General features: G+C 37.0%; 1 protein-coding gene across 3 annotated transcripts in view; it reads left to right on the forward strand.

Annotated features, from left to right (window-relative positions):
* EYA4 (EYA transcriptional coactivator and phosphatase 4) overlaps positions 1-14,516 on the forward strand; it is a 148,462-nt gene that overhangs the window by 75,119 nt on the left and 58,827 nt on the right. For all 3 annotated transcript variants that reach the window (XM_027633855.1, XM_027633854.1, XM_027633856.1), the window contains exon 3: positions 1,970-2,019. In XM_027633855.1, the coding sequence (XP_027489656.1) occupies positions 1,970-2,019 (50 nt within the window). The remainder of the gene's footprint in view (positions 1-1,969; positions 2,020-14,516) is intronic.

A 14,516-nucleotide genomic window follows, 5' to 3' on the forward strand; every position in this document is an offset into this window, starting at 1 on the left:
TATTATTGTATTTTATATTTTATTGTTCTAAATACATTATGTTTTCAATTATTTTAAATTATATTTTATATGTGAAATGACAATATTATTTTTCTGGCCAAATCCTCTGTAGCTCGATTGAGATAAACTGCTTCTGAAAGTACACATTTCCCTCAAGGAAGGGCTGTTGTAATTTCAGTGTGTTTAAATGATTTTGAATATATTTTTTAACACTCTACTGTGATGTTGACACTCTACAGTAATCTGAATAAATATTTCTCTTGTTTGTATATAATGCACACTGAAGACATTTTTTGTGGTACTTGATCATGTAGTTGTATCTGAAGTATTTTATTATATTTCACGTCTTACTCTACTTTAATAATAATGTAGTGAACATAAAACTATAGCAATGATATTTGCACCTGAGTGTTTATGAAATAGTGTCTGTGAGGTTTGGGTTTGTGTGAGCCTTCACTGTCTCATGCTGACCTACTGCACGATCTCATCTCTCTGTAGCACACTGTAACTAATAACTCCATGGAGTTCAGAGTAGAAACAGTAAAGAAACAATCTAAGAGGAGGAAAGTTAGAAGGGCTGAAAGTAAGTAACTGGATAGGTTGAAAAAAGTTTGTAGTAAAAATCACGCAAAATGTAATTAGAAGTTCCTTTGTGTTTCCTACTTTTTTAGCGTTTTGGATGACACTGTTACAATAATAAACACAGATTTAAGTTGTTATCATGGGAAATTTTCACTATTGCTACAGAAATCTGATTTTTGTGAATAACCATGTATGCGAACTTATTGGTCCTTTTAGTATCTACAATGCAAATGAATAAGAGAAATGGCCACCTGTAGAATAATGCTTGTACTTAGACATCTATGAGTGATTTGAATGGCATTCAGTTGAGGTATTTAGGGAAAATATTAAGCATTAGTGTAATCCTTTTTTCTGTTTGAGTTGGTGAGTGTCATTTATCAATAACTTCAATAGAAGTGACTCATAGTCACAGGGTTTTTTTCTGTAAAGTAGCAGAAAAGTATGGAAGAGTCTCTTGATTCAAGGCATTCCTGAAAATTGTCATTGAACATGCTGGTTGCAATGCGAATGGTTTTTGTATTGTGTCAGTCACATCATTTGAGTCCTAGTGACTGTGATGTTTCTAGATGACTTTAAAAATGGAGCTTTGAAACCTCCCACACAGCCCTGGATTCTGCATTAACAAAATGGTTTTTTCTCTGCTGAAAATACAAGTGCTTTAGATTACCAGAAGGTACAATTAAATTTTGCTGGAAATCACGAAGATCCCAAAGAGATATCTAGTCTGCAAGAGTACAATTTTCTATTTTTATTTGACAGCAATGGATTTGATCACCTTCAATTAGCCTACAGCAATGTATTGTAGAGATCAAACTGGAAGTTGAAATACCTTTTATGTACCTACATCTTGCAAATATGAGTGAAAATGGTGTAAGTGTTCATTGATGCAATAGGAAAATATAGTTAACATACAGTTAGCAGATTCACAAAATGAAAATTACTATATGAATTTATTCATATTTAACTAACAGTGCACTTTGCCCTAGAACCTGGTGTTTATTATTGTGAGCTTTAGCTGGAAACAGAAGCAATATCAACTGGAAAAACATTTCTTGGCCAAGCTGAGAACAGTATGGCTTTCTCATTTCCAAGTGGGGAACCTGGTTCTTTGGTTTCTTTGTTCCTAGTTAAGACTACTCCCAAGCTATTTTAGCTGAACATTTTACATACTAATGGAGCCTGGGGAAGTGCAGTTGGCAACTGTTCATGGGATAATAATGAAACACACTGTTTAGTACTGCATACTGCTGCTGTAAAGTGCGGGAAGTATTTTATAGAGATCACGGTGAGCAGAACAGGATCCACTTTACATACTGTAAGTGTGTGAACTGTGAGCAAGGAAGTTGTGTTTCACTTGAGAGTAACTGGCACTCCTTTGCTTTTGCAGGTAAAGAAACCGTGTACAGAGTCAGATGGTTCAGAGACGCAGAATCCCAGGTATGGTACCAGAAGGCAAATGCCAGCTGAGTGCAGCACGGTGGCAGAGCACGAGGCAGAGCTGTGCTGCGGATATGTAGCATCAGAACACCAGAGTCACATTTTGCAAAGAACAAATGGTTGGGTCAGTTTTAATGCTATTCACTCTGGAGGGTTTTTTTCCCATCAAAGATGCAGCCTAGCATCCAGGTAATTAAGTTTAGATGATGTCATAACACAGAATTGTGCTCTTCAACTAAAAAAACACAAACTATTAAATAGTGTAGGGAAGTCTATGGAATCAAATCTCAGTTTCTTAATTTATCCCTTTTTGGCATACCTGAGTCTTGAAGTTTATTGAAATATAGTTTATTTCCAGTGTGGAAAATTAATTCTTTATTTGGGAAAATTCACCCTTACCAAAACTTCTTTGTTTTCACATCTGAAAAACATGCTGTATTCATAAGCTGGGAAGAAGCCATACATTCATTAAAAAGCACAATCTTTTCAAGCACAGTTTTTCCTAATTTCACATGGAAAAAGGAAATGGATTTAACTTCTATATTTTGCACATGTATGTATGTATATGGACAATTTTGAGCAGGCAAAGTGGTAATTGTTTTAGATGTGCTATTAAGCATGCATGTTGATTAGTAAGCTGTTGGGCTACAAAGGATAGTTTTCTCAGTTTTTGGTGGTTTGCACTGCTTTTTGTCTTTGTCTTGTGTCTGTTTAGAAGACCTCTTTTAATTTCACAGAAACTCAGCAGCTTTAATTAGGACGGGACAGCCACAAAATAAACTCGATATTTCACTAACATTGTGATTAAAACTCAGAAAAGTCAAATAATTCAAGGTTTGCCCATCAAACCCATCCTTAACTACGTCTTAACTATGCTCCTGTTGCAGCAGGATCCTCTGGGGGTCACCTGCAATATCCAAGGCCGTTATTGTATCTGTGACTTAAGCTGTACTGTGCACTATCTGAATTTCTTTGATTAGCTCATGTCGGTTATCTTTTCATTTAGTTTGGTAAGAACTGAATGTATATAAGGGAATACACAGTTCAATGTCCAAATACGCTTTCAGTGAAGTCAGTACCAGTTTTGCCCTGGACTTCAGTGGAGGTATGGTTTACCCTTCTGTGCTTGTAACTTCTAAATAAAAAATGTATCTGCTGTGCTGCTGCTTTGAATTAAAATTTATTATAAGGGCCATGCTCTTTCTGAATATTTCGACGCCATGGAGAATCCAAACTTAGCATAACATTCATATATGTGCATAGTTTTAAGTGCCGTGCTTGTCCAAATGAGACTGTTATATCCCAAGCTTTTAAGAATTATGAAGTCCATAGTGTGATGTAATTTCATCAGTGATATTGAAACAAACCTGTGGGCTGTCATTATCTCTACACATGAGGAAATTCTTATGAACTGTAATTAAATTCTTCATACTAAGTCCGAGGAATAGGATGCTTTTTTTTCCTCCCAAATGCTCAAGTGAACCCATATTACCAGGCTAAATATGGTAGTTTCATTTTTTAAGGTGCATTTACAAACAAATGCTTTTCATTTTTTTGCTCTGCAGCCTCAGTTTGAGGATATATCAGATAAAGTTGAAATTAATGTTCCTAGCCTGAGCATGTGCAGTGCTCTGTGTACGCCTGAAGTGGGATTTTTGGTCACAATGTGACTTTGGTCTTGGAGGGGAATCTCTGACAGACCTCAGGCTGTAATGGCACTAGAGGGCTCCATGTGGCACTCACGCTTTGGAGCCTGGAGCAAGGTAATTCTTCTCTAAACACCGCTTAAGTGAAAACACTGCACATAAAATGAAACATCAGCATAAAAATGAATGCTGGAGACACACAGCCTTACAGAATAGCTCCTGGCTTGGGACCTAAGGCCAATATCATTCATTTATTTAGCTAGCTTTATAGTCTGTTAGTTTTGGATTTGAAACTATTACAATAAATGCAGATGGAAAGTGTTTTTACAGTAGGGAAGTAATTAAATTGGGTGTGGGAACTTTGTCAGGAGAATTCTTCAAGTGACATGTGTGTATCAGCAGATTCTTTGTCTTGCTTGGCCTGGGTTTGTCTTCTAGAAAGAAACATTTAAACTGCAGATGTGACTGGCAAATTTTTTTAAGGGATGTATTAACGTATGCAGCATATCAAAAAAATGCTTTTCAGAAGTAAACAGCTATACATGCAGTGAAAATCAGCCTTGCCAGTGTTTATTTATAGAAAGTGGGTATTATCTTAACAGATAGGTAAACTGCATAGACGGAGAGGGATCTGTAGTTAAGAACTGAAGTTGTGGATAGGCGAGTTGTAAATGGAAAAGGAAACATGCATGACTCAATATCTCTGACAGGCATTTTGATTCACAAACGACTTTGTCTTATCAATTCTGTGTGAGTTTCTTGGGAGTTATTTTTGCCAAATCCCTATGAAGTGGTTGTGAATACTTCCTTTTATACCTAAATGGTAGTGTTGTACCTTATTGTGGTGGTATTGTGGCTGCATCAATACTATGGCATTCTTTCTTCATAATTTTGTAGTAGAAATCAAATTCACCCTGTAAGTCTGGTGGCTGTCCAGTCATCCAAAATGGTACAGCTTTTGGAGCTGTTGGTGTGTGATACAGAGGCAGTGAATGGTTGGGATTTGCTAACTGTTGTACTGCAAGTCTGGACAAGACAGGAATAGCATGGTTGACAACTCTGGCATGCTGGCCCTGTGTCAAATTCACTAGCAAGGTTAGGAAGAGAAGTTCCTGTGTTCAGAGCTTGTAAATATACATTGTTCTTGATTTTCTTATATGATGGGTAGCTTTAAAATGGTATCATTTCCGAGTATACTGAACAGCTCCTACATGAAACTTAATGTCATACAAGAATTCTCGAAGTCTAGTGCATTACTTGAAAGCTAGTTTGTTTGCAGTTATCAACAACCTTCCATTTTACACAGGTAATCAGAAGGCCATTTTAACAAGGGAACATTTTGTTGCCCTAAAGCTTGTAAGCTACTCTTATAACCTCATGACACAAGACCTTGCTGTAGAAATCAGTTAAAACATTAGAATATGTATGATACTGAAGTGGGTAAAATGATAAATACCAAGTCCCAGATTCCTGCTCACACTCAGCTACTGCACGTTCCGTTTGGTCACACATCCCAGAGCAGCATCTTTCTTTGAGACTACAGTCCACTTGATTAATGCATCTCTGCTATCCCCAAATCCTCCTTCCCTTCCCACCAAAGTCCACTGATTACAGGAAAAAAAAAAAATGCTTTTTTACCCTTTGGAAAGGATGGAAGACTCTGCAGAAGAATGAGGAGATTTTTCTGACAGCTTAGATGCAACTGTTTTTTCCTGGGATGGTAAAGGAAAATGGCCGTGTATTTCACATACTTTCCCTCTTTAAATTATGATCTTTATATTAGATATTTAGATGTCTATAGGAAAAAAAGGAAAATTTTAAGATTTTGATAAGTAGTTTTGTAAGCTTGAGATAAAAGTTAGTTGACAAATTACCTTATAAAACTACATAGTGATGTCAAAAAGACATTACTTCTGTGTTCTCAGAAGTGCAATGCATTTTTGTATTAGTAAGTTAAAACCAATCCCTACAGAGCAAGAAGCCCTCCATTCCTGTTGCATAACTTTTACTACAAACCTGGAGATCCAGTATTTCCAGTGATATTCATTCTTACTGGCTTATATACTTTAAAAAAACCAAATTCTAAAAGCAAAAGAAAGGGAAAAGAAGCCACTCTTAAGCAAATGCTCCCTTTCAAAACATTATTAGATACTGTAAGAAGAGTTTAAATCAGAGACATTATAGTTACTGCATTAATACCAGCTAGAGTTTGTTCCTATGTATTACTGAACTACAAATTCACCAGTTATGATCACTGATAAATATTGAATCATATGCACAGATCTAGTTGCCAGATAAAGCAGCTATCCAAAAAATCACAGAGGGATTTCTTATGTGTTTAAAAAAGGTCTCCAGTATTTCAATTTAATATGGGTTTCAATAAGGTTGTTAGCATAGATTGCAGCTGTTCATCAGATGATTGCTATTCTGTTCTTCAACACCCACACTGTTTAAAAGTGCACCACATAGTAGGATTTAAAAGATATGAATTCCTGTTTCTCTTTCATTTTAAAAGTCTCTCTTAAAACTTCAGAATGAGAAATAGGCTTTCACATTTTCTTGCTGGTCTCATTTTGATACCTACTTATGGTTTTTCATTGATCAGGATACAGAGTGCATGTACATGTCCAGAGACAATTTTTGTCATTAATGCATTCACAAGTAAATACATGGTATTGAATGTCAGTGAGAGCTACCACAGTTTTTACATTATGTTCACTTGACCAAAGTTTGTTTCCTCTGCAATTTGGACGCACTGTTGTGTATACAATGTTCACTATACTTACTGTATCTGAGCTACACTAATACTGCATGTGTGCATTACCGAACAGTGTATCCATGACCATCCATCTATTTAACAAAAAATGAAAAGAAAAATAACATGTCTCTTCTGCATCTTATTTCAGACAACCAGATCATCAAAAGTATTTAATTCTCGTCAGATTGAACTGTGTAAAGTACAGTGAGATTTCTTTCCCTGACTAATTCCCTCAACACCTTCATACTGTTACCTCAGAATGATTGCAGTGATGGTTGATTCTCTCAGTCAGGAATTGGCTTGCCCGTATTTGCCAGATCTGACATTGTAACTCCTCAACCCAAATCCAGGCTTTACAGGCAGGTGATAGATGCTCTGATGAAACTGTCATGCCTTTCCATGACTATTTGAACACAGCTGACCCTCTGAATACCAGTTCCTAGTAGAGGGAGACCAGCAATAACTTCCCAATCATTTGCAGTTCAAGAGATGAACAATATTACTGTTACACAGTGAAGAGGTGCATACAATTGAACTGCTAAAAAGGAAAAGCCAGGAATAGCTGTGGAAATTGTCATTAAAGTTTCAGCAATTATAACAGAAAAAATAAACAGTGCAGTAAACATGAGCAAACCAGCCTACCAAGCTTTCATATCTGTTGTTTAAATGCATTGTACTCCTTTATTTTCTTCCCATCCATGTCTTAAAAGTTTTTTAGAAGGTAAGGGTTCATTGTCTGTTGTAGCTTTTCTTGGATAGAGGGTAGTGCTTTTCTGAGTCAGGAGTAGTGTAGTTCCACTGTATCTCATACTGAATTATCTGTAGATCACAGTAACATGGTAAATGGGTTTCATTTGAGAAAATGAGATATTGAGAAGATCTCTGATTTAGACTTTGAAGGTGAGGTTCATCTCATCCTGAAGTAGCTGTGTAAGGTAGGCACTTCTGAAATGCCATTTATCTGATCTTCTTTCTATTGATGGGAAAACAGCTTACTGTATCCCTCTTCTCTTGAGCAACCATGCAGACTCCACCTGTTGCACTGCTGATTTATTGTAAGAAGACCAGCTAGATACACAGTATAACCGAAGGCAATGAAAGCATTTCTTTTGATTTTACAGATTCGGCTTTTCTGCAAAACTGTTCAGTTCCAGAAGAGAATACATGCAGAAATAAGATTAATCTTTAGCCAGGATAAAATGCTTTGTGACTAGCTCCTAGTCTTTCTAGGGGCTTGGGGCAAACTATAAGGAGGAACATATACAGCAAAACAAATTTGTTATGAAAAAGAATAATTAAAGTTGAAATTGAAAGATTGCCACAAGTGATTTTGGGAACTGGAAATAAAACTAGTCAACAGGAGGGATAGTATATGTCTGTCAGAATATAGAATTCACGTCAGTGAGGCCGCTGTAGTTATAAACTTTTCACCTAAGAGAAATGTTTGGCAAGATCAAGCCCATACTTCTCAGTCAAGACAGTGACTGGCAAAAAACATATAACAATTTTCCAATTTTAAAATAATTACATTGTGGAATAAGATTTCTTATAAAGGCTACATTCTGGGACACACAGGCTTAGCTTGCAGAGAATGTTTTATACAAATCTGTTACTTATTAAAGGTTTGGTGCACTTATTTAGTCTGCATGCCACTTAGGCAGTTGGAATCAATCAAAATAACATGGTTAGGGAGATGACTATGCACAAAAGTATAACTGAATGACATACAGCAACCATGACAATTGCACAACAGTTGCTACAAGAAGTATGTTGCCTTGCTATGTGAATTGTATTTTCAGGCATGTAGTTTTCAGGCAGCACAAATCTTTCCTATTTTTAGAGAAGTCTCTGTGGTATCTCTCTGCCTTCTGAACACTGATGTTCTCATTCATTAACTTTAGAAATTCAGTCTTCCGATTACCCAAGGCCTATTGAAACTGCTCACTGTCTGCCTGTCGGTTTTTGTTGGCTCTGGATCAAGCCCTCAAAGAGTTCTAAAAATGTATGCGATATGTTTACAGAAATTACAATAATCTGTTTAGAGTGCAAATACATGGTAACTGATGACATCACAGGGAAGTATTTTAATGGTTTATATTAACAGATCCCTGTGGCTTATAACAATAAAAGTAATGTATTTTTCATATTTCATGTCTGTTTCAAATTCCTGGGGTTTTTTGTTAAAATTGGGCATAACATATTTTCTGTCATATTAATAATAATTTTTCCATGTGATCCCAAGCCAAATCATGTCAGTGTTAAGACCTATTAACCTGAGTCCATGGTGGATCACATTTGAAATAAATGAAAGCAACAAAACCCAGGAAGTTGTGAACATTTTTTTTTTTAAATTTGTATCACCAAGTTGAAAAAAAAAAATTGGTAGTGAATGTAATTTGTAGATTTTGGAGATCAAAATGCCTTGTGATTTTGAGTCTACTCAAGAGAACATTTCTGCATTTCTGTATTAATTATTGTATCCATTAAATTTTAATAATTTTTGAACTTTCAGGAATGTCCTGGATATGGTAAATACTGATTTTGAGTGAAAGAAGATAACCTAAGATTATACCTGCAGATACTTTTGCTTAATCCAGTAGTTTTTTAGAGATTTATCCTAAAATTTAACTGTATTTTGAGCCATAAAATGACAGTGTTGGATCTTCTTACATGTGCAACACATATAATCACAATGAGAAGGAGTTATTTTTCTTTCTCCCTTGGTCTGTTTTTGCTTTGTCATATCACATTGCAACAGAACTAATTCAGACTCCATCCCAGCTTCTTTGACCTCTTGGATACTCTAAATGTATTTTACCATTGGTGAGCCTGAATAGTAAAAGTATTTGATTCCACTTACTTTGCACTTCAAATCTAGTTGAATAAATTCCTAGAAGAATGCAGACAATGAAAAAAAATGGCCATTTCCCCTATTTTGAGATTGGTACAGGTTGCTTTTTCTATGAATCATCTTTTACCTCAAATATTTCTAAGTGTCATTTATTGGCTAGACATTTCACAACCTTTTCAGACACATTTTAAATACCATCAGTCAGTCTATGTACTCAATAAGCATTTAACTAACACCATACCGTTAGTATACGTGCTAGTATTTAATACACCAGAAATCACTTCTTTGCCATCCTACAAGATCCTGAGCAGGCATTAAAGAAAAAATATGTAGGAAATAAGAATAGAATTGTCAAGATTTGATCCCAGCTGGCACCTAAGCACCATGCAACCTCTCATTCACACACACCCCTCCCGCTCTCAGCCCAGTGGAATGGGGAGGAGAAAGTAAAACTTGTAGGTTGAGATAAAACAGTTTAATAATTGAAATAAAGTAAAATATAATAAACATAGTAAATAATAATGATGATGAAAAAAACCCCAAGAAACAAGTGATGCACAATACAATTGCTCACCACCTGCTGACTAATGCCAGACCCCATTCCAGAACCCAGATAAGCCCCCCTTCCAAGTATAAACTCCAGTTTATATGCTGGGCATGACATTCAGTGATGTGGAATATCGCTTTGTCCCATTCAGGTCACCTGTCCCAGCTATGCTCCCTCCCAGCCTTTCTTTTTCATATCTCCTTAGTGGCAGAGTGTGAGACACAGAAGAAAAGAAAAATAAAAGTTCTTAGGATAAACATGACTTAGCAAAAGCCAAAAACATCAGTGTGTTATCAACATTCTCAAACTGAATTCAACACTGTACAAGCACTGTACAAGCTACTGGGAAGAAATTAACTCTATCCCAACCAAAACCAGGACAAGAATGAACAAAAAAAATCCATATGAAAAGAGACAACTTACAAATTAGCTACTTGAGACCACATGCAAATAAGCTAATTACAAGTTTGTTTTCTTTTTTTCTAACATTTGCATCTTCCATACGTTACACAAATGCATGTTAAACCAACTGTAATATTTCAGGCTTGATCTCCCCTCTTCATGTTAAGATAGCCTTATCAGAGAGCAGCTCTGTACCTCAGCTTTCTCCACATGCAGCTTAGTCTGAGCACCAGAAATCGTAGTTCTCCTCTGGGAACAGGAGTCAGAGGATCCATATGACAAGGAGGGAAAGAGACTCCTCCATAAGCGGCATCTGGCTCTTTGGCAGATTTGTCAAGCACTTCTGCTAATGGGTTTGGATTTGCCCAGGGGTCTTTTATGTGGTTACATTGCAGATGGTCTGTCTGTTCTATCTTCTCCTTTTGAATGCTTTTACTTAAAAAAAAAAAAGGCAAAAAACTTTCGTCTGATCCTCAGAATTTACACACTCCTTGCCAGCTGATAAGGTTCTTGATGGGTCTCATAAGATGCCTGTGAAGGCTCCTTTTTGTTAGTAATCACAAAGTTCTCCATATATCCAAACGTGTGTCTTGAGTTTTACTGGCAATTCTGGATTTAGTTCTCCAGTTTTGCTGCCAAGTGATATAATTTACTGTGATCTGAGTCCACATTATTGTCAGATTTCTTTGGGAATTTCTTAATGTCATTTGTAGAGTAGAAGTAACTTTACCTCCCCTTGAAGCATGAAATATACTTGCCTTTCACTCACCGTCCACCTTTGAAAACCTAAGTTCAAATCTGGATTTGGTTAAATGTGAAAATGAACATGATGGTCTCAATCTAATTCATAGGGGATTTGTGTCTGCCATTTAAGAGAGGCCCAGGACTGAAGCAGCAAGTCTGTGGGAAGGTATGTTTGGCAGAGCTATGGAGAAAGGCGTATATAGTGCCCAAATAAATAAAGCAATTCCACAGATCAACTTTTTAACAATTATTTATTGTGTGGTGTGAGGGCAGAGAGGGAGAACATCCTGTTTGGTGAATTCCATTTAAGTTCTGTTTCAATTTACAACTAAATCTCTGTCACTTTAATTTTTAAGGGTTTTGAGATTTTATTTGTTTTTCAGTGTCGAAGTAATTGGCAGGTGACTAGACATAAGATCATGTTTTATTCCTGTGTTATTTCAGGCTTATGTCTTATTTTCCTTCTAATTATGTAGATTAAATTAAATAGAAAATAAACCTCTGTGCTCTCAAAGATGCAATCCTTTTCATGACTTTCTCAAAATAGTACCACAGAAACATATTCATCCCCCTTAGTGTTTCATTATTATACCATGCTTCACAGCAGCAGTATTTTAACATTTGCTGAGACACAAGAATAATTGAATTATAAAAAGCGATCATGTTGTTATTAACATCTCGTATCCTAGTGCCCTGTCTTGCAAACCAGGTTCTTGGGGAACGGCTGGGGAACCTGTGCTAAAACCAGTGAAGTTACAGATATATCTGCAATATAGATGTGGGTGAACTTAAGAACCAACAGCACCAAGTGACTTGTTTTCCTTTACCATGTTTTTCCCTCAGGACTTGGACGAAAGTGGATATTTAATGATTTTAAAAGACTAGGCGGTATGTCAGAAGTCTTTGTGAGATCAAACCATTTGGTGTAAGCTGGGCTTTTAGCAGAGGGAGCTATAAAGGATGGTAACCATCAGAGAGGCTGGTTCCAATGCTGCTGTGTGTGCGCCAGGGCAGTGAGGGCTGGAGCTCTAGCTCTGCTGGTGCCCCGCTCCAGTGGCTTTGGCCAGCCAGACAGGTATGCCCTGGCCTGGCAACAGAGTTATCAGCATGCAGGCTTGCAGGCTGAGCTGGAACTGGAGGTGTTACAGATTTGCAGCTGCTACCTGCCCCTTCTTGTGGCCCAAGGGGATAATTTAGGGAGGGGGGGGAATTGTGCCCCAGAGTTCTTAGCGACAGGTATTTATTAACTCTTAGAAAAATCACCTACTTCACCCAAAATGAAAAAGGTACATAAAAACTGTGTGTATGCTTTAAGTCTCAAAGTATAAAATAACTTGGGGAAATCAAACAGCAAAGTGAAATTCAATCATTTGGTACCAATTGTAAAGGGCAGCCAGCATCAGTACCTTTATCAGAGCATCATTCTCTTTGTTTTGAATGTAATTAGTTCTGAAAAGTTCTTTCAGATGTACAAGCAGTAAGGTCTCCTGGGAATAATTAAAAAGGGATATATGAAGCATGTCTAGTGCATCTAGTGTACCTTGCCATCCAAAATGGCTATGCCCAGGTACACCTTACAGGAATGATCAAATGCTGAATCAGTTAAAGCATCAGGCAGACAGCAAGTTTTATATTCTAAATCAAACTCAGTGTTGGGACTGTGATTAGAAGGCAGAAATAATTGCTTTTGACACAAACTGTTTTGGAGCCAAACATAATGTGCTCCACATGAGGTAAACTACAGAATATTTGTCTTGGGAGCCAAGATTCAGATCAAGTTTAACTTATAAAGGGAACTTCACTGTTAAAAGTGAGATACGTTAATGTTTCCCACATTAGGGCTGCTTGCCAATAACTCTCTGTATTTTATATTTACCAAAAAAAAAAAAAATCCCAGAGAAGATTCAAAATGTTTCCATTAAAATATGAATGGAGAATGAAAACTACAAGTTTCTGGCAACTCCTGTATTCTGCCCAGTCTGTCATCATAACTCATCCTTTCTAGAAGCAGATAAAGTTCTTGAAAGGCCCCTATACTTGTAGCTGAAGAAATTACATTGAAATGAGCTATGGTCACTCTAATACAGCACACCTGAAAGAGTGTCTTCTCCTGTGGGCATTCCCTGCTGAAGAAGAACCATGTTTCAATAACTAGTTTGAAATATAACAGACATCTCAATTTAGGGCGAGTCAGATACAACCCATCCCTTTTTTTTTAATGAAAATATGGGTTCACACTTACATCATGCGGTCCAGACTCCATTGAAGCCAACAGCAAAATTCCCAGCCTTTCATCCCTGATTTCCCAGTTTTAGGTTTGCTTAAATATTGTCTGACATGAATACAGTTGACATTATTATACTGAAATTAATAACAGTAGCACTACATCATTTTAATTAGTAATATAAATATAAAAAAGCAGGTCTGCAGCACTCTAGGGACGTGTATGAGGAATTTTATCACTTTCTCTCCAAAAAAGGTAACTGGAAGATAACATAGTTATGAAGTTATCCCTAGAAATTCCTTTTTTGCATGTATGGCTAAGTACCAAGGATTTGAAAGACCTTCTGAGTTTTGATGCTTCTTTCCATCTCAGTCTGTCATTAATGTGTGGTTTGGAAGAGGGCATTTCCTCTCATTGAAGAGCAGAGATGCTAGAGCATCCCCTGTTTATTGTCCATAGGAAGTCAGGGCTTCAGGTAGCCCTTTGAATACTCCTGTCATTGTTCCGCTTAAAATCAGATGTCATGTCTTACTGCATTGTGTTTTCCCTGAGATGTTTTGAAATCCTGTTCAGTAAGCGGTGTGCCTTCGAAGGCTATGTCTTACAAAGGACAGATTAGCAACAGGCTACTAATTGGCAGAGCTGATCATCACCACATTCCTCTGGATGTATAAGAAATAGTCTTTGTTGCTCAAATCAGACTTAAAAACACCAAAGAAAGACTTAGTGAGATTCTTCAGTCACTGGGTTTGTTACATGTTCCTTATGTCCAACTAGGTCACCTCTCAGAGATGCAGAAGAGATTCTGAAATTCCCAGCAGATTTTTCAGATGTGACTCTGAGCAGTTGTTCTGCAGAAGTTGTGGCGTAGGAGGGAAGGCCACAGGCTTGCTGTTTGAGTTCCAGCCATCTCCACAGAAGTGTTTGTTATTTGTTTATGACACAGCACATCATGTTGTAAGAACCACAGTATTTGCAAGTGCCAGTCACATCTGGAAGTGATCAGAAGCTGTTGGGTGAACTGCTCTTTGAAAATGTGGCCCTGAGATCCAAAGACTTGCATTTAGATCTTATGTATCTGTAAACTGGTAGTTTGTATTTAATGTAAGTTAAATACTTGACAGCTCCCTGTGGAACTGTGGTGTCATTATCACTTTTGATTTATTTAAATACTCACATAAGGACTTCAAAACCTACTCTAGTCATCTTTTTTTTTAAGTAGCAGGTGCCTGTGTACCTTTATGTGTTTTTTGTTTGCACTGGGACTAGGAACTGCATAATGCAGCCCATGGGCTGTGGGGTCAAGCTTGTGACAGTGTGTGAAA

Source organism: Corapipo altera, unplaced genomic scaffold, assembly GCF_003945725.1.
Source record: "Corapipo altera isolate COAL_440 unplaced genomic scaffold, ASM394572v1 2b, whole genome shotgun sequence".
NCBI classification, from domain to species: Eukaryota; Metazoa; Chordata; class Aves; order Passeriformes; family Pipridae; genus Corapipo; species Corapipo altera.